The 24,932-nt window shown below is 44.5% G+C and overlaps 1 protein-coding gene and 1 non-coding gene across 2 annotated transcripts in view; one reads left to right on the forward strand and one right to left on the reverse strand.

The window, feature by feature from the left end:
• BTBD9 (BTB domain containing 9) overlaps window positions 1-24,932 on the reverse strand; it is a 487,969-nt gene that overhangs the window by 16,896 nt on the left and 446,141 nt on the right. The window contains exon 10 of the mRNA XM_010389718.2: window positions 6,825-6,903. Coding sequence (XP_010388020.1) covers window positions 6,825-6,903 — 79 coding nt within the window. The remainder of the gene's footprint in view (window positions 1-6,824; window positions 6,904-24,932) is intronic.
• On the forward strand, window positions 21,827-21,898 carry LOC115897174. Its single transcript, XR_004057103.1, has one exon. It is a non-coding gene; the product is annotated as a small nucleolar RNA SNORD45 (small nucleolar RNA).

Here is a 24,932-nt window from a genome sequence, read left to right on the forward strand (position 1 = left end):
TGCGGTGAAAGCATCCTCACTGTTGCCTCCTAACCTCGTACAAGAGCTTCGTCGGAGAATACACATAGGAATGGAAGTGAATGCTCAGCCATAGGGTGCATGTGTGCACACGCTCCTTTAGGACAAAACGCCAAACTCTTCTCCAGAGTGACAGGGTCAGTCCATCCACCCACAGCACTGGAGGGGAACTGCCCACTTCTCCACAATTTTGCCAACACTTAGTATTGAGTTTCCTCATCTTTAAAATGAGGGTGAGAGTGGAACCTACTTCATATATGAGGATTAAATCATGTAATAAAGGGCTGGAAGAGAACCTGGCACACAGTAAGTGCTCAGCAAATACTAGCTACTATTATTGTAATTAATAATAATGATTATTATTATAAGGGTCCTAAGCTAGGAGATGCTGAGATATCTGGTGCGCATACTTTTCCATTTACAAATGTTTCTGGTTTAAGAAAATCCTCCATATGACTACAAAAACTCGTCTTGGAATGCCATGGCCTCTCGATAATGAAAAGTTGGTTTATTACATCTTTTCCTTTATTGCTTTCTTTGATTGACTGGGAGAGGGAGAGATGGGTGTACAGATCAGATCACTCACCCATTCATTCAGCTAACAGGTCCTCTATGCTTACATGTGCCAGGCACCATGCTAGGTGCCAGGGATACAAAGATGAATCTAACACAGCCCCCTCCTCACTATATAAATTCAGTAGGTAAAATGGAACCTGAGAGCTGCCTAAAGCCTGTCAATACCATCCTCAGTTTCTGTTATTGACTTGGTAAAAGCTTTCATGTAGGTTCTGGTGAGCAGAAGCCCTATCTTTCCGAATACCTTGCAGAGAGTTTCCTTTTCCTACAGTCCTTTTTAACCCTCAAGACTGCTTGTGGGCCCCTGAGCTCCCTGCATACTGAGAAAAAAATCACTCTAGAACTTTGAAACCCACGTTTTCATAAAAGCCATAAAAAGAAACAGGCATAACTTCTATTTCTTGAACACCACTGACTGATTTTCATAGGTGCATAGACTTGATCTCATTTACTCCCAGCTGGGTTTCTTTAAGGATGTAGGTATGTGCCTTTGTTATTTGCTCAGATAATTAATAACATGAAACGGAAGGGTTGCTGGAGACCCCGCACATCAGAACCAGTGCGGTTCTGAGCACAGTTTTTGGGGCTGAAACTAAAGATTCCCTCGATGTTTGTAATGTTGTTGACAAGGTCCAGTTTATTTTAGACACAGGAGACTTAGAAGCAGCGTCTGTCTCCCCAGTGGCTCGGAGTTGATTAGCATTGAAGGCAGGTGGGTGACCATACAGGCATGACCAAGAGCTTGCTAAGCTGGCAACCGAGACCACCATAAAGTGACGGAGGAAATGGTGGAGAAAGACCTCCTTGGCCACAGGCAGTAGGGAGAATCAGGTGCGTGGAAACAATGGAAGCGGAGGGTGGATGTGCTGAAAGACACACCGACATCTGTCTGCCATCTAGTGCTGAGCATGGGAGGAAGACAAAAGAGTGGGGGGAGCGTTCGAGGGTGAAGAAGAGACAGGCGTGAGCACCGGGCCAAGCACAGGGGAGCTTCCAGAGCCAGGCGAGCAGGAAGCAGAGGACGACAGAAGCACACACTGGGGGAGTGAAAGTGGAGTGCTCTGAGGAGTTAAGATAAATGATAAGGATGATGCTGAGTACACAAGGAACAGGGGTCACAGAAGGAAGTGCTGGAGTCTTTAAGAGGTAAGCATTGGGGGAATTTATTGACAGAAGTTGTAAACGTAGCTAAAAAATTAAATGAATTCGTTGCTGCAGTGCTCACAAAGGAAGATGAGAGACAGATGCCAGTAGCAGACGTGCACTTCCCAGAGGAGACGGATGGAATGCCGCAGAAAATCAAAAGCGTGCCAGAGCAGGTGATCAAGAAATCTAAACTCACAGACTACCGAGGCCACCGTCGCCTGAGAGCTGGACGGATCGGAGGGAAGTGGGAAAAATTAGCATGCAGCAGGTGGAGGCTGAGCGTTTGGATGCAGGAAGGCCTGGCCGACTGGAGCAAGACAGATATACACCTACAGCGGGCAAGAAATCCCAGTCCACCTTAGCTCAGACAGGCCAGCCCGGGGGGCCTGCTTCCATGCGCTGCCTGCTGTCTGCCTTCTCCTATTCCAGCAGCTGCCGGGGTGTTTGGAGTTCGGGGCAGTTTCCATGGTCATTGTGCAGAGCTATCAACTCACTGGGCTCCTGCCTCCAAGAACGACTTCAGGTCTCTCTAAACAGCCGGCCGCTCTGCTAGCTGCTACTTACACACTGTCCAGGCCACTTCCCGCCTTTTGCCAAACTGCCCAGCCACCATCTTCTCTTGAATGCTCTTCACAGGAGCCTCCATGCTGTGCTTCCCTACCAGTCCCTGCTCTGCCTGCCCCTCTCTCGATGGGGAAGCACCTGCAGAAGACAGGCCTACCTGCGCCATTCGGCAAAGTGTTTCTTCACCCAGATTTCCCTGTATCGTACGTACACAGACAGACCTTTCCATGCCATAGACCAACTCCATCGATAGTTTTTGAAGCTAGCACAAAGTCTCTGGGTTCACAAACACTGAGTAGCTAGAGGGACACAGTGTTTCTCTGGCTCTGACTAAAACGAAGGCCACTGTTATGGACTGATGCTCGTGTCCCTCCCAAATTCCTCTGTAGAAGTCCTAACCCCTAATGGAATGGGATAGAAGTGGGGCCTTTGGGAAGTGATCAGGTTCAGCAGAGGTCATGAGGGTGGAGCCCCCATGATGGGATTGGTGTCATAGGAAAAGAGATTGAGTGCTTGTGCCTGCGCCCTCTCTCACTCTCTCTCACGGAATTGCACACACCAAAGAAGGCCGTGTGAGGACAGAACCCAGAAGACGGCCCTCACCAAGAACCAGAGCCTGCTGGCACCCTCACCTCAGACTCCCAGCCTCCGGGACTGTGAGAAATCAATGTGTTACTTTAGCCAGTGGAATAGCCAGCTGAGACAGCTGCTGATGTCACTTAGCAAGTAAGTAGGGACAGACGGAGGAAACCCTGCATCCTCTGCCCTCCAGGCCACGCTCCGTAGTGAGGGAGGTGCCCGACCCGTTTCTGATGGCACAGTTCTGGCTCCCATGGGACTGTGAATCAGGGTGGTGCCGCACACTCATCTCCAGCCTCCTGTCCTATGCTGCAGCCTTCCCCAGCTCCATGAAGTGCTCCTGTCCATGCGGTCATGTCCTCTAGAGCCGTCTCTCCCAGGAATCCTGCCTGACCAGTCCAAGTCATCCTCCTTCCCTGATGTGACCCCTGTCCCTCATGCCTCTGAACTTTGCCATACTGGCTTACACACATTTCCATTGTTCTCTGTTATGACTTTTTTCAAATAATGTCCCAGAACCCAGTATGCTGCAGTAAAGAACATTCTCTGAGGTTTGCTATATTCTTGATGCCCAGGAAAGTTCAGCTTTATTGTACATTTTTTGTTTTTTGAGTCAGGGTCTCACTCTGTTGCCCAGGGCTGGAATGCAGTGGTATAACCATAGCTCACTGCAGCCTTGAACTCCTGAGCTCAAGCCATCCTCCTGCCTCAGCTTCCTGGGTAACTGGGACTACATGTAGGTGCACACCACTGTGCCTGCTAATTGGTTTTCTTTTTTTCTTGCTTTTTTTTTTTTTTTTGAGATGGAGCCTTGTTCTGTTGCCAAGTCTGGAGTACAGTGGCACGATCTTGGCTCACTGCAACCTCGGCCTCCTGGGTTCAAGCGATCCTCTTGCCTCAGCCTCCCACGTAGCTGGAATTACAGGCACGTCCCACCATGTCTGGCTAATTTTTGTATTTTTAGCAGAGATGGGGTTTACCATGTTAGCCGGGCTGGTCTCAAACTTCTGACCTCAAGTGATCCACCTGCCTTGGCCTTCAAAAGTGCTGGGATTATAGGCGTGAGCCACCACGCCTGGCTTTTTTTTTTTTTTAAAGTAGAGACAAGGTCTCACTATGTTTCCCAAGTTGGTCTTGAACTCCTGGGCTCAAGCGAACCTGTGGCCTCAGCCTCCCAAAGTGCTGGGATTACAGGTGTGAGCCAACGCACCTGGCTTATTGTGCCTTTTTGTGTGCTCTGAGAATGAGATCCTGTTCATTATGTATTTTATGACTTAAGATGTTTCCTGGCCCAGCATGGTGGCTGGTTCACGCCTGTAATCCTAACACTTTGGGAGGCTGAGGCGGGTGGATCACCTGAGGTCAGGAGTTTGAGACCAGCCTGGCCAACATGGTAAAACCTGTCTCTACCAAAAAAAAAAACAAACAAAAATTGGATGGGTGTGGTGGTGGGCACCTGTAATCCCAGCTACTTGGGAGGTTGAGGCAGGGGAATCACTTGAATGCAGGGGCAGAGGTTGCAGTGAGCTGAGATTGCGCCACTGTACTCCAGCCTGGGTGACAGAGTGAGATTCCGTCTTAAAAAAAAAATGTTTCTCAGTTGGCAACACTACTTTGAGGCTTTTTTCCCCCTGATCAATAACTGATTCAAAAAGACAACTGAGCAAGTTATTCACGAGCCAAATGGGATGGATTACAAGTTAACTAGTGACCTACTGTCCAACCCATTTAAAATGGCTGGTCCAATCTCCACCAAAGTGGTTGGGGCCCCTTGCACAGACATTTTTGGGAAACTCATCATGAAAGAGAGGTCTTACACTCCAACTTCAGAGCTCTGTAATGGGAAATCATTCTTCATCTAGAATAGCTTTGGAAAAAAATGTCCAAGATGCTTTTCTTCTTCCTTGGTCACTGAGGAAACAGGTTTGGGACCGAGGGCAGCCCTAGAAGAAGGCTCTGAGCAGACTCGCCTTGCTGCTTCTTAGCCTTTTCTGACTTGAGAATTCCTTCTGTTGTAATACAAAATTTCAGAGTTCCATTTAGGAATTAAAGAAAAAAGACAGTCTAAAATTTTGGGGGGGATGCACTGTATAAAAAGCAAGAACTGCAAATGAAACAGTTCATTCGATTTCAATATGTTACTATGTAAAAATTTCAATTGTTTATGACCTGGTGTTTATAATTCTCAAATTTTTCTTTAGAAAACATCAGTTGGTTACTTTTATAGTTTTCAGGTTTGTTTTGAAATAAAGAGGCAAGAGGAAAAGTTCCAGGTTTCTGTTTACAAGCTCCTCTCTGCAAGAAACACATTGTAGATGTGGACCATTTTTATTCTAAATAAATACAAAGCCAAAATGAATTTAAATTATCACAATATGCTGGGCGCGGTGGCTCAAGCCTGTAATCCCAGCATTTTGGGAGGCCGAGGCGGGCGGATCACGAGGTCAGGAGATCGAGACCATCCTGGCTAACATGGTGAAACCCCGTCTCTACTAAAAAAATACAAAAAACTAGCTGGGCGAGGTGGCGGGCGCCTGTAGTCCCAGCTACTCGGGAGGCTGAGGCAGGAGAATGGCGTAAACCTGGGAGGCGGAGCTTGCAGTGAGCTGAGATCCGGCCACTGCACTCCAGCCTGGGCGACAGAGCGAGACTCCGTCTCAAAAAAAAAAAAAAAAAAAAAAAAAAATTATCACAATATTTTCACATTTATAAATGCTTTTTGAAGTACCAGAAACACCTTGATGTGTTCTGGGGAAATTTTAATTCCATAAAGACAATGCATGAATCCTGAGCACAGGGCCCATTTGCTAGATGGAAACGAGGAGCCCTATGTTCAAAAAGCAGAAAGAAACCTTTCTGCTTTCATCTAGGGTCTCTCTCTCTCTCAAGCTGTCACACTAGTTATTATTTGCTACTTAATGATGTGCTACCTCAGGCACAGGGACTGGCCCCCCCACCACCCCCAGCCAGTGAAGCCCCTCATGGGCACCCAGGGCCCTATTCTGTGACTTGAGCTCAGGACTCACACCAGACTCTGGCCCCGTCCATCCCTGTGTCAGGGCCCCTGCTAGGGGTGGAGAGGGCAGTGATCATGCGTGAGATGAGGAGGGGCAGGCCAAGCAGAACCCAGGCATCCTGGCTCAGGGAGTGGGTGGCTGAGAGCTCATGGCAGGAAGGTGGGAAGGGGCAGGAGGTGGGATTGCGTGTGGGCTGAAGCTCTAAGGTCCTGGTGTGTGTTCCATTGTGCTGTGGAGCTTCATTTATAAAGCACAATTCAAAGATAAAAAGACCCTAAGCATTTCAAGATGGTGCCACAGAGCATTAAACCTCATGCACTGGGTCCCATGAGACTGTCGTGGTGGCACACCATAGAGCCAATCCAGCATAAATCTGAGCAAGATCATGGAAAGGTAGAATTGCAGAAATGTTACTACTTTTAGGTTTCTCATGTACCTCTTGCATTTCAACCCATCATTCCCTATGCTGCCTCTCTTAAACCAGGGTTCTTTGGAGGTACACGCTTGACACAGTGTGACGATGAAACAGCAAGGGAGTGACAGGTCAGCAGCACGGCTGCCTGCTAGACACCATGCTCAGATGGGGCAAGGAACCTCATACAATTGCTGTCATTTGGGAGGGCTGAGGACTCAGAGACAAGGGATGGGGTGTTTGACCTCTCAAGGCATCTGTGGTTGGCCGATTCCACAGAGAGCTGTAGGAATTAGTAAAGCAATAGGAGCTGGCTTTCATTTGCCAGTGAAGAGATATCAAAAAATGATAATGATATCCCCACTGTGCAATTGCAGGACTTTCTCCTTACCAAGCTGTCTGAACAACAGGCCATTAGCAGGCAGAACAAACAATTCCACTTAACTCAGGAGGTAGCATTGACCTGTACATCAGGAAATCTTGCGGCACCTCTCATGAAAAGAGACCCTTACCTCATTTGCTGTGTTGTGTGTCCCAACGATACGGATGAAGGAGGCAGGCTGTCTTTCAAAACTCACTGACTGCCAGGACCTGGGAGAGGAAACAACCATTTGCCTGGTTAGACAGTGCAGTTAACTGACAGTGTGGCTGACGGAGTCATGTCCACTGAGGGAGGGCTTCCTGTCCTCGGAGACTTGCACTGTAGGAGGGGCTGGGGGCAGGGCTGCACCTAATGTATGGCTGAGAGGGGCAGGACATACACAGTGTCCCTATTCAGGAGCTTACAACCCCATCACAGAAGGCACTCCTCCCCATCTGTGAACGTCACTTAGGGTTCTTACAAAGCCCTCCATAAACAAGCACAAAGTGCAGACCAGGCTCATTACGACAAGAGTGTGGACAAAGAGATGTAATCACGGTGGCAGGAGTTCATAAATACATTTCCCCATCTATAAAATGGGGCCATGATGGGGCCCGCCTCAGGGCTGTTGGCAGAATGACCTCAGTCATTCGTCAGACACGCATCTGAGGGGGAGCAGTTACTCAGCACGGGAGGCTTCTGGGAGGAGGAGAGTTTGAAGAGGGCAGGGATGTGGGAGGGCTGCGGAGTTCCAGCACTTGGGTTGGGGCAGCGGGGGTCCTGCACTACCCTCTGACCCCACCATGTGACTGATGGCACATGGGGGTTTTGGCAAGTTCTCCACAGGCCTCTACCCCCTCCTTTCCTGCTTCCAAAATGCTGTCCCCGACACCATCTATTCTCAAGACTGCCCTGGCTCCGTCTGGGTGGTTTCCAAAGCATCCCCGATATTTTAAAGGCAGTTCCTCATTGATCGGCACGGGCCAGGCCAGCTCATTGAAGACTCAGCAGAGCAGGTCCTGAGCGGACCTGAGAGGAGGAGTTCTGCTCTTGGCTGAATGCTCAGCAGCTCATCAGAATGCACCGGAGGAGTGCACAGCACCCACGACTGTAAACTCCAATCATATTTTCTGTAATAAATGTGAGGAGTTCACAGTTGTTGCCATCCGTCCTCCGCTCTCACAGTGGAAATGCCAGCTGCTGGGAAGCTGTTTCCTGTAATTGTCTAATTACCAAGTAATGTTAGCAAAGAAAATATCTATGTATTTGCAGTTTGCTTTCCCCCTTTGGTTTCAGGTGTTCCATCTTCCCTCTCACTATGAACCTCCCACTGAGACTGACTCACTGCCTCCTGGACACCTGTCCCCTTAAGGTCATTAAAAAGTCATTACCATCTTGTGTGCAAAGTCTGTGCCCCTGAAACCAGTGTTCTGGAAACAGAGTTAGAAAAATCACTCTCGGCCGGGCGCGGTGGCTCAAGCCTGTAATCCCAGCACTTTGGGAGGCCGAGACGGGCGGATCACGAGGTCAGGAGATCGAGACCATCCTGGCTAACACGGTGAAACCCCGTCTCTACTAAAAATACAAAAACTAGCCGGGCGAAGTGGCGGGCGCCTGTAGTCCCAGCTACTCGGGAGGCTGAGGCAGGAGAATGGCGTAAACTCGGGAGGCGGAGCTTGCAGTGAGCTGAGATCTGGCCACTGCACTCCAGTCCGGGCGACAGAGCGAGACTCTGCCTCAAAAAAAAAAAAAAAAAAAAAAAAAAAGAAAAATCACTCTCTCCGTAAAAATGCTATTATTCATACATGAAGGTGATGCCATCTGACCATGCCCAGGGCTTGTGCTGGTGCCCTATTTTCTTGGTGAGCAACTGCTGTCCTCCCAGACCCCTAGCTCTCTTGGAGGGTCTGCTAGATGGGATGCAGCCCGTTGGCCGGCAGGGGTCCTGCAAGACCCTGTGGGGTTTCCACAGGCCTAGCTCTCTCTTGCGAGCCAAGCAGTGGAACTGACCACACACTCATGTCCTTCCTCCAGCAGGTGGGGAGAAGTGAAGGGAGCGGCCCCTGGCCAAGGTTCACACTGGGACATCAGAGTCCCATCCCTGTCCCTAAAGGAAGCTAAAGAGTACACTAAAGCTGGCCCACTGGCTGCTTCTCAGGCCATGCCTCTAGGGAAGAGAAACAGAAATAGGATGAGTGATGGTAGCTGGTGACAGCTATTAGGTTCCAGTCACAGTTTCACAAAAAGGACTGGCATGGGGAGGTGCAGGAGTGGAAGAAACTGAGCAAAGATTTTGTTCTTCTCAGCCTTCTAGCTCGATGCCTGTCAAATATCCAAGTGATTCTGGACAGTTGGAAGCTCTTGGTCCTCAACAACATGTGTGTAGCTCTGAGAGTGAAGGCAGGCCCAGAATCATGGCCCTGTGGTCCCACGTACTCCTCCCTCCATGATGCAGAGGAGGTTCAAGGAACCCAGACAGTGAGGTCTCGCTGGCAGCCATCCTGGGCAGAGCCGGCCTGAACCTGGGTCTCCCTCCCCTCTTTCCCTTGCTGCTCCTCTTGCCTCCACTCCCCTTTCCCTATGCCAGGCTTCTGCAGCGGGTTTAGGGCTCTGGGCTCTGGCCCCACTGCCCTTGTTTCTGCCTGGGGAGGCAGGGGAGGCAGGGCTGGCAGGGCAGCAGCCTGAGCAGGAGGGAACATTTGAGGAGATCAGAAGGTCTCAATTTAATACCAATCCTCCATCACACTGCATTAATATCTAATCACACTGGACTTCAGCCTGAGAGTTGAATATATGATTTCATTTTCAGCAGAGCCGGATACCAATTCCAAGACCAAAGTATCAGTAGTAAGGGAAGTTGGTTAGAACAAGGAAATGAGCATCTCTCTCTCCCCATCAGATTCCATTTCCCCGGAACTTCTTCAGAATAACTTGTCATGGTTGCTTGAAGGGGAAATGACAAGGTGGCACCGGAGTGGTCACCACCACGACTGTGCCACATTTGCAATCACTGTGAAACCTCAAAGGAGCTGCCTCGGCTGAGATTTCACAGAGCCAAAAAACACCAGCATTGTTTAGTCAATGCAAAAGCTTGACTGCCATGTTTATTGGGCTTTATTGATAGCTGCATAAATATTCCAACTCACCAGGCACTCAGAATCTCTTCTCTAGTAGGCAAAACTTGCAGGAAAGACAACAGACCACTACAGGCATGGCAGCCTGCCCAGTTCAGAGCCAGGGCTGGGCGCTTAGAGGAAGGTGTTTGAACAGGAGCAATGAATGTCAAAAAATAAATGTGGTCTTAATAAAAACAAAAAAGCTTAATAAAAACAAAACACCCACACAGGATTGAAGTCCCAACCCAAACTGGCTCTGACTGGATGAACTGTTACCCTCCCCGGAGTGTACTTTCCTCATTTAAGCAATGCTAACAGAAATAACACCGGTCACCTGCTCACAGAAACACATGTAGAATGAGGTCCCAATTATGTCCAATTGTAAATATGTCTCTATACACATAGGTATTATTTTTAAATTTTAATTATTTTTTATTTAATAAAAATTTTAAACTTATTTACTTTTTAAATTCTTTATTTTTTGTTTATTCTTCACCATGCACACATGTGCAGAACTATACACACATGTATTAAAACATAGGTGTCTGTAAGAATGCTTGCGAAAATGTTGGTCCAGATTTTAGCTTTGGATGGAAGAATTTCAAGAGCCATTTAGTTTACTTTGGTGCTGTTCTGCACTGTTTGAACTTGGTAGAATGTATAATACATGTAAGCAGTACACAGTGTACCTATCTTGCCTATTGTCCGAGGACTTAATAATACAGATCACATGGCATGGAGCCAGTGAGAATGCCAGCACTGCATTATTATGCCAAGTATTCCGGTGGAGAGGACCACAGGCGACAGTCAAGACGGTAGCCTTTCCTCCTGGTCTCTCAGGACTCGGGGCAATGTGGCACAGGGGTGGAGAGCATGGGCCCTGGACCCTGGCTGCCAGTGTTTGAATCTTTATTTTGTGCTTTTAACAGCTCTAGGACCTAAGACTGCAGTCTTTTCATCTGTAACATGGGAATAATAGGAATAACTACCTAAATTTTTTGGGTAAAGATGAAATACATTAACAAATGTAAAACATCTAGAAAAGTACTGGCATACATTAAACACTAAAAAAAAATAGTTGATAGTGTTACTACTACTATAATTACATTCAGCCAATGAGTCTGGACAAGATACACCGTGTTTCTGGGCCTCATCTGTGAGTTGTCAAGCTTGACAGTATATGATTCAATGATTACCACAGAGGTTCCTGGAGCACCCAAGGCGACTCCCATCAGCACCCATGTCTTGGAGGCAGACAAGAAGCTGGGCTTTGGATGAATTAAACAAGTATGTTTTGAATACATCCTTACACCTGGCACCTGCTGGGTGTTAGGGAGGACATGTGCAAGATGTAGTGCCCCTTCCTTAAGAAGTGTGTAATCTCACCAGGGAGATTAGCTCTCCTTCCACAAACTCATTAGAGAACAATGCAAACAGTACAGTGGTCCCAACTTATAAACTGGTGGTGTTCCAAAACTTGCCTTGTAGTTGGTTGTTTGATGCTTGGAAACAATTTTTCCATAGAAATAAGGCTATAAATTTTGAGAGGGTGCCCAGGCCCACCCACAAAACTCAATTTAACCCATAATGAAGCTAAAATAGTATGTATATGAAGTTTAAAAAAGGAAAAAAAGAGATATTGTTGCCAGAGTAGTAATTAAGCAAGCCAGATAAACAAGGGATTTAAAACAATCTTTCTAAAGCTGCTGCTTGAGGAGTGAGGATTAAATTCTGTAATGCAAATGAAATCATGGGGATGTAGCTGGAACATGGTAGGCGGTCTGTTAATAGGGAAAGTTAAAAAACGGGCCAAGTTTGTCATCCTAAAAGCCTTTCCCATCCACAGACCACTGAGTGGTTTACAAAGTGTCTTAGAGTCGTGATCTATCTCATTTGGTTCCCAACACAATCTTTTAGGTAGGCAGTCAGCAATCTGAATCCCATTTCAGAGGCGAGGAAACTGAGACAAAGAGAAGTAATCTGTGTGACATCCTAGAGCTGTCAGGATAGAGTCAGCAACAGAAGCCAGATTTAATGACTGTGAGCTGAGGTTCTTTCCACCAAAGGGCAAGATGAAGACACCAATCCAGAGGCCAAGGCACTGACTAGTCACTGTCCCCTGGGTTTTATTTTGCTGGCTCCCAGAACATTACTGACACCTCATTTATGTGTTTGTGTCATGACTCCGGGGCCAGAAATCCCAGTGGCCAGAACCATACGGATCATACACACGAGCGGATCATAAGGTGGCCTCAGGTAAGTGACCATCCGCTAAAGTCTCTGTTTCCCAAGTGAAGTAGGGGTGGTAACAGTATTTACCATCTGGGGTTGTGAGGACTCAAGGAGAAAACACAAAGAGCATGGCACGTGGTGAAAGCAAATTAACTGTTGGCTATTACTCTCACCTCTTTACATTCACACATATGGCAAACTGGAAAGAAAAGAGGCTCAGCAGGTGCTCTCTCTACAAAAAGATCAGTATGGAAAAAGATCTAAAACAGAAGGCTTGCTCAAAAGCACGTTAGAGGACAATATGTACAATATGGGATTATACACACTAAACTGTATGCGTGACTCAGGAAAACATACAGGTCTGTAAAATAGTGTGAAATATTCCGGAAGGATAGATGCTAAATTCATGACAGTGATTGTTCTCTGAGGAGCGGACGAGGACTGGGACTGCTAATGGGGAACAAAGGAGATTTCAACATTAACTAGAATGTTTCATTTCTTTGATTAAAATAAAAAAGACTTGAAGTATATGCAAAAATTATTAAATATGGTCAATTCTGGGGATAAGTACGTGAGGAAATGTTATATTATTTTTATTCTCTTATGTATTTTAAACATTCTCTTATGTATTTATTGAAATAAATAAAAAGAAAGAGAAGAGGAGAAAGGGATTAAAACAGTGTCTGTGTTCAGGTTGGCAGGAATTTGCTGGAGATGGAATTAGCTAAATTACAAATATAAAAGTTAGGGGGAAAAGTGGAGTTGGTCCTGCAGTAGCAGTGTGGATCTGGCAGGTGGTGCTGCTGGCTCCAGCCAGCTGTGTCACCATCGGAAGGAAGCAGAGGACAGGAGAGCCACCGGGTGGGAGGAATGTACGGTTGCCATCAGCAAGGGCAGGGTTCGCGTGAGTGGTTCTGGATGACAAGGACACTGCACAGGCCCATAAGTGATGAGAGAAAGGGTGACTGTAGTGCTCAGTAGAGAGCAGCTCTTTGTCCTTAGCCTTGATCTGCCTCCTCTGGGGATTCAGGATCCTGTGGCAAGGGTGAGGGTGCCTAGTCTGCTTGAATCTGGAAAGTTATGTGATTCTACTGCACATGCTATAAAGAGAAAGCACATATCAGAACTTTTCTGCAGCAGACCTGCTGAACACTGGGGAGGCAGAGACAGGAAAGTATTTGGCCAGGGCCAGACTGGCAAGTAAACACAGCAAAGTCAACACATGGCATAGTCTGCCTTCTCTCCACTAAAAGGGCAGTAAAGAAATATGTTTCCCATCAAATATATGTGTTATATATTAATTAATTAATACATGCGGACACATGCATGACCACAAAACAAAGAGGAAGAATGAGGAGGTGTGACCCTCTCTCTGCATCGGCACCTCAGAGAGAAGGCACACAGAAAGCAAGTGGATTCACACCACAGAACCCTAGAAAGGCTCAGGTCCTCAAGTGACTAGCTACTTTTGAAGGTGGAGGTGTGCAGGGGGCTGAACCAGGAAGACTGGTTGAAAGAAGGAAAAAGGAGCAGGTGCACTCCTCAAATCCCTTCCCCTCCTTCCTGCATAGGAGACACACATTTCCCTCTAGAGATCACGAACAGAGAAGATCTGAACTCCAGGGCCCTAGGCACAGCAGAGGGTAGAATCCGGTAGCAGCTGAGAGCAAAGGAGTTACATGGAAGTCATATCCCAGATGGTGAGACCCCCCCCCCCACCCAGTTCCCTTCCCTCCCTTGGCTTTCAGGCCACTGTGATACAGTCTTAAATCCCACGCAGGAGACTGGAGAGTCTCTTTCGGGAGCTGTTGACCGGCCCAAGAGGAAAGAGTTACAGATACTGTACGACCTTCCCTCTCTCTGTCCATCTCTCCTTTCTTCCATAAATATCAACCAAGTCCTTACTATGGAATAAGCCCATTTTTAGACCCTGAGGATATAGCACACAACAAAGTCCCTGGCCTCAAAGAGCTCATGTTCTAATGGGAAGGAGACAGAAAAAAAAAAAAAACCAAAAAAAAAAAAAAACAAATTTATCAGCGTTAAAAAGGGGCTATGGAGAAACACAAAACAGTGTTAAGTAGACTGGGAGGAAGGCATTGCTTTAGTTAACATATTTAGGGAAGGTCTCTTTGGTAAGGTGACAAATGAGCTAACACCTACACAACTGGAGGACACGGCCATGCAGATCTGAAAGAGCATCCCAGGGAGAAGGCACAGAAAGCACCAGTGTGCTGGGCAGGGGTATCCCAGTGAAACGTCTAATCCCTGCCTGATAGCCCTTAATGAAGCCCACAAACCCATCCATATACTGGAAGCTTCCAGCCAGCTTTCACAATGCCTAACATTTAAAAGGGAACGGTGGCAAGAAAAGCCTGGGCTGCTGCCCCTAAAATGTAGGCAAGGGTGACCATGGGTCCTCCACCTTGGGGTGGAGGCACAAACAAAGCTCTATTTTAGGGCCCGCCCCTACAGACTGCACACTGTCCTGGAGCCCTGTGAAGCTGGACCTGAGGTCAGGAGAAGCATGGCCTGCCGTCCTCAGGGCTTAGATGCGCACAGGCTATGCACCCAGGGCTGAGGGGCAACCAAGGCGCTGGCTACCAGAGCAGGGGCTGAGGTATGAGCACCACAGGCATTTCCCACCTTTAGGCCTAGGCCACTGTCACTGAAGGTGGCACTGCCTTCTCCAGGGAAACAAATGAAAATAAAAACAAAATAGACCAAAACCTGCAAAAAAACTGCAAAAGCAGTACTCAGAGGGAAGTTTACAGACTTAAGTCCCTATATCCAAAAGTAGAAAGGTTTCAAATAAACGATATAAAAATGTACCTCAAGAAACTATAAAAGGAAGAACAAATCAAACTCCTAAATTAGCAGGAGGAAAGAAACAATAAAGATCAGAGCAGAACTAAATGAAATAGAGACTAAATAAAAATACAAAGGATCAATGAAATGGAAAATTGGTTCTTAGAAAAGATAAACAAAATTGATAAACTGCTAGCTAGACTCACCAAGAAGAGAGAAGACCCAAATTAACAAAATTACAAGTGAAAAAGGAAACATTACAACTGATGCTACCGAAATACAAAAGATCATCAGACAGTATTCTGAACAACTATATGCGAACAAACTAGAAAACCTAGAAGAAATGGATAAATTCCTAGAAACATGCAATCTATCAAGATTGAATTAGGAAGAAATGGAAAACCTGAACAGATCAATAATGAGTAGTGAAATGGAATCCGTAAGAAAAAGTCTCCCAACAAAGAAAAGCTCAGGACCTGAGGATTCACTGACAAATTCTACCAAACATATAAAGCGGAACTAATACCAATCTGTTTCAAACTATTCTAAAAAATTGGGTGGCGCATGCCTGTAATACCAGCTACTTGGGAGGCTGAGGCAGGAGAATTGCTTGAGTCTGGCAGTTTGAGATTACAGTGAGCTATGATTGTGCCACGACATGCCAGCCTGAGTGACAGAGCAAGACCCTGTCTCTAAAAAAAAAAAAAGTAAAAATGAAAAAAAAAAAAAAATCCCAGAACTGAAGAGGAGGGAATGCTCCCTAACGCATTCTGCAACATCAGCATTACCCTGCCACCAAAACCTGATAAGAACAAAACCACAAAAGAAAACTATAGGCCAATATCCTTGATGAACACAGACACAAAACTTCTCAATAAAATACTAGCAAACCAAATTCAACAGAACATCAAAAAGATAATACACCATGATCCAGTGGGATATCTAACCCAGGGATGCAAGGATAGTTTAACAGACACAAATTGATAAACGTGATGCATCAGATCAACAAAATCGAGGACAAAAACCATATGATCATTTCAATAGACACAGAAAAAGCATTTAATAAAATTCAACATCCCTTCATAGTAAGAAGTCCCAACAAACCAGTCATATAAGGAATATACCTCAAAATAATAAAAGCCATCTGTGACAAACCCATAGCTAACATCGTACTGAATGGGGAAAAGTTGAAATCCTTTTCTGTAAGAACTGGAACAAGACATGGATGCCCACTCTCACCACTCCTATTCAACATAGTACCAGAAGTCATAGGCAGGGCAATCAAGCAAGAGAAAGAAACAAAAGGCATCCAAATTGGAAAAGAGGATGTCAAATTGTCCCTCTTTGCAGATGACATCTTATATTCAGAAAGATCAAAGGATTCCACCAAAAAACTCTTAAGAGTTGATAAGCAAATTCAGTAAAGTTGCAGGATACAAAGCCATCATACAAAATTCAGTAGCATTTTATACACCAATAATGAAATAGCCAAGAAAGAAGTCAAGAAGGTAATCCCATTTACAATAGCTGCCATGGAAAAAATTCCTAGGAACAAATTTAACCAAGGAGGTGGAAAATCTCTACAAGGAAAACTACAAAATACTGATGAAAGAAACTGAAGCGAATACAAACAAATGGAAACTCATCTCATGATCACGGATTAGAATAATTAATATCATTAAAATGACTGTACTGCCGCAAACAACAAACAGATTCAATACAATCCCCATCAAAAATACCAAAAATCCAAAAATGTCTTTTTTTTTTTTTTTTTTTTTGAGATGGAATCTCACTCCGTTGCCAGGCTGGAGTGTAGTGGCACGATCTCGGCTCACTGCAACCTCTGGTCCCCGGGTTCAAGCGATTCTCCTGCCTCAGCCTCCCGAGTAGCTGGGACTATGGTCATGTGGTACCACACCCAGCTAATTTTTTTGTATTTTTAGTAGAGATGGGGTTTCATCATGTTGGCCAGGATGGTCTCTATCTCTTGACCTCATGAACTGCCTCGGCCTCCCAAAGTGCTGGGATTACACATGTGAGCCACTGCACCCAGCCCCAAAATGTCATTTTTTACAGAAATAGAAAAAAAAAAAAAATCCTAAAATTCATGTAGAACCAAAAAAGAGCCAGTATAGCTAAAGCAATCCTAAGAAAAAAGAACAAAGCTAGAGGCATCACACTACCTGACTTCAAAATACAGTACAAGGCTATAGTAATCAAAACAGATGGTATGAGTATAAAAACAGACACAAAGACCAACAGAGAATACGAGAACATCCAGAAATAAATCCACATATTTACAGCCAACTGATACTCGACAAAGGAACCAAGAACTTACACCAGGGAAAGGATACCCTCTTCAATAAATGGTGCTGGGAAAATTGGATATCCATACACAAACTGGACCCCTATCTCTCATCATCTATAAAAATCAACTCAAGATTGATTAAGGACTTAAATGTAAGACCTGAAACTATAAAAATAATAGAAGAAAACATAGGGAAACCAGTTCAGGATATTGGTCTAGCCAAATGGGACTGTATTAAATTTAAAAATTTATGCACAGCAAAGTAAATAATCGATAGAGTGATAAGGTAATCTGTTGAATGGGAGAAAATATCCACAAACTATTCACCCAACAAGGGACTAATATCCAGAATGTACAAAAAAAAACCTCATTAAAAAGTGGGCAAAGGACATGAATAGACACTTCTCAAAAGAAGACATACAAAGAGCCAAGGGGTATATGAAAAAATGCTCAATATCACTTAGCATTGGGAAAATGTAAATCAAAACCACAATGAGATATAATCTTACCCTAGTTAGAATGCTATTATTAAAGACAAAAAATAACAGATGTTGGTAAGAATGAAGAGAAAAAAGAACTCTTATACACTGTTGGTGAGAATGTAAATTAGTACAGACACCATGGAAAACAGTATAGAGTGAAGATTTCTCAAAAAACTACTACTATTTTTCAAGGTGAGAAATAAATTTTTAAAAATCTAAAAGTACAACTACAGGAAATGGATAAATTTCTGGAAACATGCCATCTACCAAATGATCCAGCATTTTCACTTCTGGATATCTACCCAAAACAAAAAAAGAAATCAGTATTCCAAAGGGATACTTGCACTCACGGGTTAATGTGGCACTATTCACAACAGTAGAGATATGGAATCAACCTAAGTGTCCATCAATGGACAGAAGGGTAAAGAAAATGTGGTATATTTACATAATGCAATACTGTTTGGCCATAAAAACAATGAAATCATGTCATTTGCAGCAACACGGATGAAACTGAAGGTCATTATGTTAAGCGATATAATTCAGGCCCAGAAAGACAAATCCCACATGTTTTCTCTCATACGTAGGAGCTAAAAAACTTGATCATGTGAAGACAGAGAACAGAATGATAGATGCCAAAGGGTAGGAAGAGTGTGAGGGTGGGAGGGGGACATGAAGAAAGGGGGGTGAATGGGTAGGAATTTACAGTTAGATAGAAGAAGTAAGTTCTAATGTTCCACAGCAGACTAGGGTGACTATAGTTAGCAACAATATATTGTATATTTCAAAGTAGCTAAAAGGACTCGAAATGCTACCAACACATGGAAATGATAAATACTCAAGATGATGAATACCCAAAATAACCTGACTTGATCATTACACATTCTATGCATGTAAAACACATTCACATGTAGCCCACAAATATGCAAAACACTATGTATCAATAAAAGAAAAAATTAAAAAAAGATAATAACAAGTGTTGATGAAAATGTGAAGAAACTGGAACCCCTATATACTGTTCATGGGAATGTCCAACGGTGTGGCCACTTTGGAAAACAACCTGGCAGTTCCTCAAACGGTTAAACAGAGAGGTGTGATACGATCCAGAAATTCTACTTCTAGATATACACCCAAGAAAAATGAAAACACATGTCCACACAAAAACTTGTTCATGAATCTTCACAGCAGCATTATTCATAATAAAAAGTGGAAACAACCCAAATGTCCATCAACTGATGAATGGATAGATAAAATGTAGTATATCCATACACTGGAATACTGTTCAGCAATAAGATTTTGATACATGCTATTAATATCATACTGATGAACCTGCTACGTCAAAGAAGCCAATCACAAAGGATCAGGTATTGTATGATTACACTCACAGGAAACGTACAGAATATTGAGACAGAAAATAGATCAGTGGTTGCCTAGAGCTGGGGAATTAAATGGGGGGATTGGGAGGTGATGGCTATAGGGTATGTGGTTTCTTTTTGGAGTAATGAAAAAGTTCAAAAATTGATTGTGGTGATGGATGCAAACTCTGTCAATATACTAAAGCCATGCAATTGTATACTTTCAATGAGTGAATTGTACGGTATATGAACTGTATCTCAATAAAGCTGTTTAAAATGTTTAAAAAAAGACTATAACATGAAAGATGACCAACAGCAAATAGAGAAAAATAATAACTCAGAGGACATGCATACAGTTCAGTAAGCAGAATAAAGCTTCAGGAAAAAAAAACCTAAATTATCCTCAGAAAGATAAAAGGAAGCATTATTATCTCTTTGAAATAAGAATAAATAAAATGATATGAAAAAGGAACATTTAGTGAACAAGAAAGTGCTCTTGTAAATTAAAACTAGGAACGACATAAAACAATTCAACAAATGGGTTAGAAAGTTAAGTTGAGGAAATTTCCCAGAATGTCAAATCAAATTACAAAAATAAAAAAATAGAAGAGAAAGTTTAAGAGAATAAAAGAATCTAACGAGGAGTTCCACCATCTAATTAGATGTTCCAGCAAGAAATACGATGTTCCAGAGAAAATATGAGCTAGGAAATTGCCAAAGTCACACAACGAATTTTCCCAGGTATGAAGGACATAAGTTTCCAGGTTAAAGACCCCACTAAGTAGCCATTACAGGAAATGAGAAAAGATCCACACCAAAGTATATTATTAAGAAACTTGAGAAGATCTTAAAAGTTCTGGAGGGAAAAAAAGCAGGTCATCCCAAAGACCTGGGAATCAGGTTCACATGAATTTTTCAAAAGCAACATTAGGGGTCAGAAGATAATAGATCACTTCCTTCCAAATGCTGAGGGAAAAATTAGTTCCCAGCCATGGGACCATTCCCAGCCACAGGACTATTCCCAAAGTAAATCAAGTATGACAACAGAATAAGGAAATTTTCATTCAGGCATAAAAAAAATTCACCTCCAACCTCTCTTTGTATTTATGTGAAGAAAAATTAAAAAAAATAATAAAAACTTCAACTCCAATGCATTCATAAGAAACTACCAGAAAGTGTGTTCCACCAAAACAAAGGACTAACTTAAGATAAAGAAAGTTATGGGATACTATCGCTTGAGGCCAGGAGTTTGAGACCAGCCTGGCCAACATGGCAAAACCCCTTCTCTACTAAAAATACAAGAATTAGCCAGGCATGGTGGTGCGCACCTGTACTCCCAGCTACTCAGGAGGCTGAGGCATAAGAATTGCTTGAACCTAAGAGGCGGAGGTTGCAGTGAGCCAGCACTGTGCCACTGCACTCCAGCCTGAGTGACAGAGCAGGATTCTGTCTCAAAAAAAAAAAGCAAAGAAAAAAAAAAAAGAAAGTTATGGGATCCACAAAACAGAGAATGTGACATGGAATAAAGGCAAGAGGAATTCCTAAAATAATGGGGTGGGAGGTCCCAGGATGAGAGCCGTAAAACAGGCCCACAGAACAACTAGTCCAGACTGGAGAGGGAAGGTGAGCAGCTCATAGCAACATCTCAAGGGAGACAAAGAAACTAATTGACCAGATGTGTTATGAGGCCAGGTTATGAGAATTTGTGTTGCTCTACAAAAGTTAGGGGGAAGAATCAGTGATAGTACACAGAAAATTAATGAAAGATACAGAAAACTAAGCAATTTTTTTTTTTTTTTTTTTTTTTTTTTTTTTTTGGAGACGGAGTCTTGCTCTGTTGCCAGGCTAGAGTACAGTGGCGCGATCTTGGCTCACTGCAACCTCACCTCCCACCTTGGGAGGCTTGAACCCGCCTCCCAGGTTCAAGCAATTCTCTGCCTCAGCCTCCCAAGTAGCTAGGATTACAGGCGCCCGCCACCATGCCTGGCTAATTTTGGTATTTTTAGTAGAGATGGGATTTCACCATCTTGGCCAGGTTGGTCTTGAACTCCTGACCTCATGATCCACCTGCCTCAGCCTCCCAAAGTGCTGGGATTACAGGCATGAGCCACCGCACCTGGCCACTTTTTAACTCCAGGAAAAACAAATGATTTAAAAAAGGTGATTGTAGCATACTACACGGCTTGGCTCTGGACAATAGTTACATAGTCATCCTAATGCCAACAAGAAACCTGATACAAAGAAAAATTGTGATTTAACTAAACAAGAGGATGGAGCAGAGACGAGCATGTGTGTACTTGCAAGCGGGGAGGGCAATGAAACTAAATCCTTATATCCTTATCTTTCAAAATAGGAACACAATAGATAACTCCAGTAATGTAATTAGGAAATAGCAGAATAAGCCTATAGTTTAGAATATGAAGATACAACCAAAAAAAAAAAAGTCAAAAGAGATGAATATGTTTGCCTCAAAATCTAAAAGTCTGATCAAGTGTTATATTGGACAAGGTGGGGTGACACAGGCACTCTGACACATTGCCAGAGGAAGTACAAGTTGACACACCCTCAACTAGCAAAGTGTTAAATGCACATACCCCTAGAGCTAGCAATTCCCTTATACTACTCTAACGTATGACGCAGCATAGGGAAGAAGAAGGAATAGGGATCACACTGCAGCATCATTTGAACAGCAAGAGAACAACCTAAATGCTCATCACTGGGGACTGGTTAAGTAAATTATGGTAGATCCTTATCCTTATAATGAAGGACTATAAGCTGGGGGGTGGGGGATGGGGAGAGGGAGGAAATGCAAGAGATCTCCAGGGTACAGAAAAACCTGTATTAAAAGAAAATGGGGTCAATGATGTAATGACATGTATTAACTGAATCCAAAGTTGATATGAATTCTAAAATTACACTGAGGCTGGGTGCAGCAGTTCATGCCTGTAATCCCAGCACTTTAGGTGACCAAGGCGGGAGGACTGCTGGAGAAGTTCAAGAGATCAGCCTGGGGCATATAGTGAGACCCTGTTTCTACAAAAAATAAAAAATTAGGTAGGTGTGGTGGCACATGCCTGTAGTCTCAGCTGCTTGGAAGGCTGAGGTGGGAGGATCACCTGAGCCTGGGGGATCAAGGCTTCAGTGAGCCGTGACTGCACTGCTGCATTCCAGCCTGGGCGACTGAGCGAGCCCTGTCTCAAAAACAAACAAACAAACAAACAAACAAACAAACAAACAAACATTAAAAAGAAAATAAAATTACACTGAGACCTTGGAGGAAAAACAAAGTAAATGGGGAGAATATATACACTTGTTTATGCATCAACTATCTCTGAAGGAAAGGTAGGAGGGAAACATTTCAGTCTACAGTTTTAGATTTTTAAATCACATTAAATATATTTTTTGGAATATATGTTTTTTTTTCAAAATTATTTTTTAAAAGAGGAAAAGGAAAAGCAGTTGCTTTTGGAGAATGAGACTTGGGGTAGGGAAGGATGAAGCAGAAGACTGCTGCTTTTTTTTTTTTTTTTTTTTTTTTTTTTTTTTTTTTTTTTTTTTGAGACGGAGTCTTGCTCTGCTGCCCAGGCTGGAGTGCAGTGGCCGGCTCTCAGCTCACTGCAAGCTCCGCCTCCCGGGTTCACGCCATTCTCCTGTCTCAGCCTCCCGAGTAGCTGGGACTACAGGCGCCCGCCTCGTCGCCCGGCTAGTTTTTTGTATTTTTTAGTAGAGACGGGGTTTCACCGTATTAGCCAGGATGGTCTCGATCTCCTGACCTCATGATCCGCCCGTCTCGGCCTCCCAAAGTGCTGGGATTACAGGCTTGAGCCACCGCGCCCGGCCGACTGCTGCTTTTTGTTAAAAGTCTTGCGGTTTTACTTCATTCTCAAAACTATGTCCATGTATAACTTTGATAATTCTTTTTAATTACAATTAACAAAAAGCAGAGCCTAAGAAAGGGAGCAGAGCCTGTGGTGATGAGGAGTGGAAAAGGTACATGGGGAGCATATATATTTACAGCCTTTGGGAGCAGGGCTGGAAGGCAGGCATGAACCTTTGGAACAGATTCTTGAAAAGGGAGGAAATAATAAAACCTGTCCCCTGTCAACTGAGCTTATGGCAGTGACGGCGGTGCCCTCTCCAACCCATGTGGCACTGAGACGTGACGGGCATTAAAGGCCTTGAGTGAGCATCGAGACTTGCCTGAAGATCCCTCTGACAGTTCTTTACGACTGAGCCTCTTGTGCTGACCCCACAGCTGCCCGCCGTCCCTCCAAGCATGCTGTTCTTATTGTCTGGCGCATTGTAGTGATGGGCCAAGGACTACATTCATCTCTTTAATCATATCCAAAGATGATCTATGGACTGGGGATATGAGAGAGAGAGCATTTTCCAGAACACTGGGTGAAGTGGGAATTACAGTGTTTTAACAGCCCTTGAGCTGGGCCTGCATGTCTGTCCCTGCTGGGTCCCCAAAGGCAGAGCTACAGAGGGTGTCCTATGTGGCAGACTCAAAATCAGCCCGGATCCTGTTTATTCCCTTCTGAAGAGATGCCTTGGCCCCAGATCTCTAATACCAGTCTAAAGTGAAGACTCAGTGTGCAGGCCTCTCTAATCTGGCACCCCAGGAGTATGTTCTTTTGTTCTGCATCACGCTTAACTGGATTTTATAGCTATCTCGCTGCCCACACTTACCGGGAATTCTGGGTTTGCTCCATTCACCCTGTTTGTCCATTCAACAACTATTTATTGAGACCCTCTATGTGTCAGGCTTAGGAAAAACGGGGCCAAGTTGGTCTAACCTGACTGCCGACCCGAGGCCGCAGAAAACTGCATTAGGAGCTATGGGAATTTGTGATCGTTTGGCCACATGCTGACTAGCCAAAGGCTCACTAAGTTCAAAAGTTGCACATGGGAGCCTCAACAGACATACTTTGCTGGTTTATTGAGTATTTTTTAAAAAGTTGAGTTAGCTTCCACTTAAACATTGGGAGATTTCACAGCAAAACACAGATGTCTCACTTCTCTTGGAAACCAGAAGATCTGGCATGCACGAGTCCTCTCCCCTGCCTGACAACAGCTGGAGATGAAGAGAGCTTTTGGTGGTCTCTCTTACTCCCTGCAGCCTGCCCTGGCCTGCTTTGCTCCTCACATCACCCATCCGGTCCAAGGAGGTGGCCAAGTTTCTACCCCAGCCTTAGATAGAGCTCGTTGTTAAAATGGACTCTTGTACAGTAATCTCACCAAGTTCAAAATTCTTTGGGGATTTAGCACCAGAACTGACATAAAAATTATGTTTCAGGATTAAGAAAAGTAAATCCTTATAGTGTTTTCTTCTTGGCCTTGAGATAGGTATAGCTGAGGTTCGTGGAAGGCCATAAGAACTAACTACAGTCCTCACTTCCTGCTGCCTGCCTTCCCCTTGGCTGTGGTTAGCGGAAGTCTGGTTATAGCTGGACCAGTGGGTCTGGACCTTGGCTGCACATCAGAAACACCCGTGGAGCTAAACTTTTGAACTCCCAGACCACAGCCCACACCAATTAACGCTCAAAACCTCTGCGGGGTGGGCCCTGCTTGAGTCCTTTTTAAATTCCTCAAGTGATTTCAATGTATGGCCAAAGCGGGCCCCTTGCCCAGGTTAGAGATTGAGTGGTAGGAGCAGCTTGCTAGCATGGACATGTGGCACCTTCTGTCCCGACTACAGTCCACTTCCACCTCCCTGCCTGACTTCCCTCCTGGGATTCCTTGATCTAGGTAGGTGAGCATTTGATGCTTTCTGGCAGAGGAGGAACTTCAGACTTCTGTCTGGTAAAGGCACTTGCATCTACGAGCCAGTCTTGAGTTTGACCTTCCGTGCTCACATTCCCTTTTAGAGGGGTTGCCTCTCAAAGAGAGGTGCAGGACCCTCCCACCAGCTCCTCATATTCTAACGCTGTGGCAGCTACAGAAAGGGATGTGTCCCAG

Source organism: Rhinopithecus roxellana, chromosome 4, assembly GCF_007565055.1.
Source record: "Rhinopithecus roxellana isolate Shanxi Qingling chromosome 4, ASM756505v1, whole genome shotgun sequence".
In the NCBI taxonomy this organism is placed as follows: Eukaryota; Metazoa; Chordata; class Mammalia; order Primates; family Cercopithecidae; genus Rhinopithecus; species Rhinopithecus roxellana.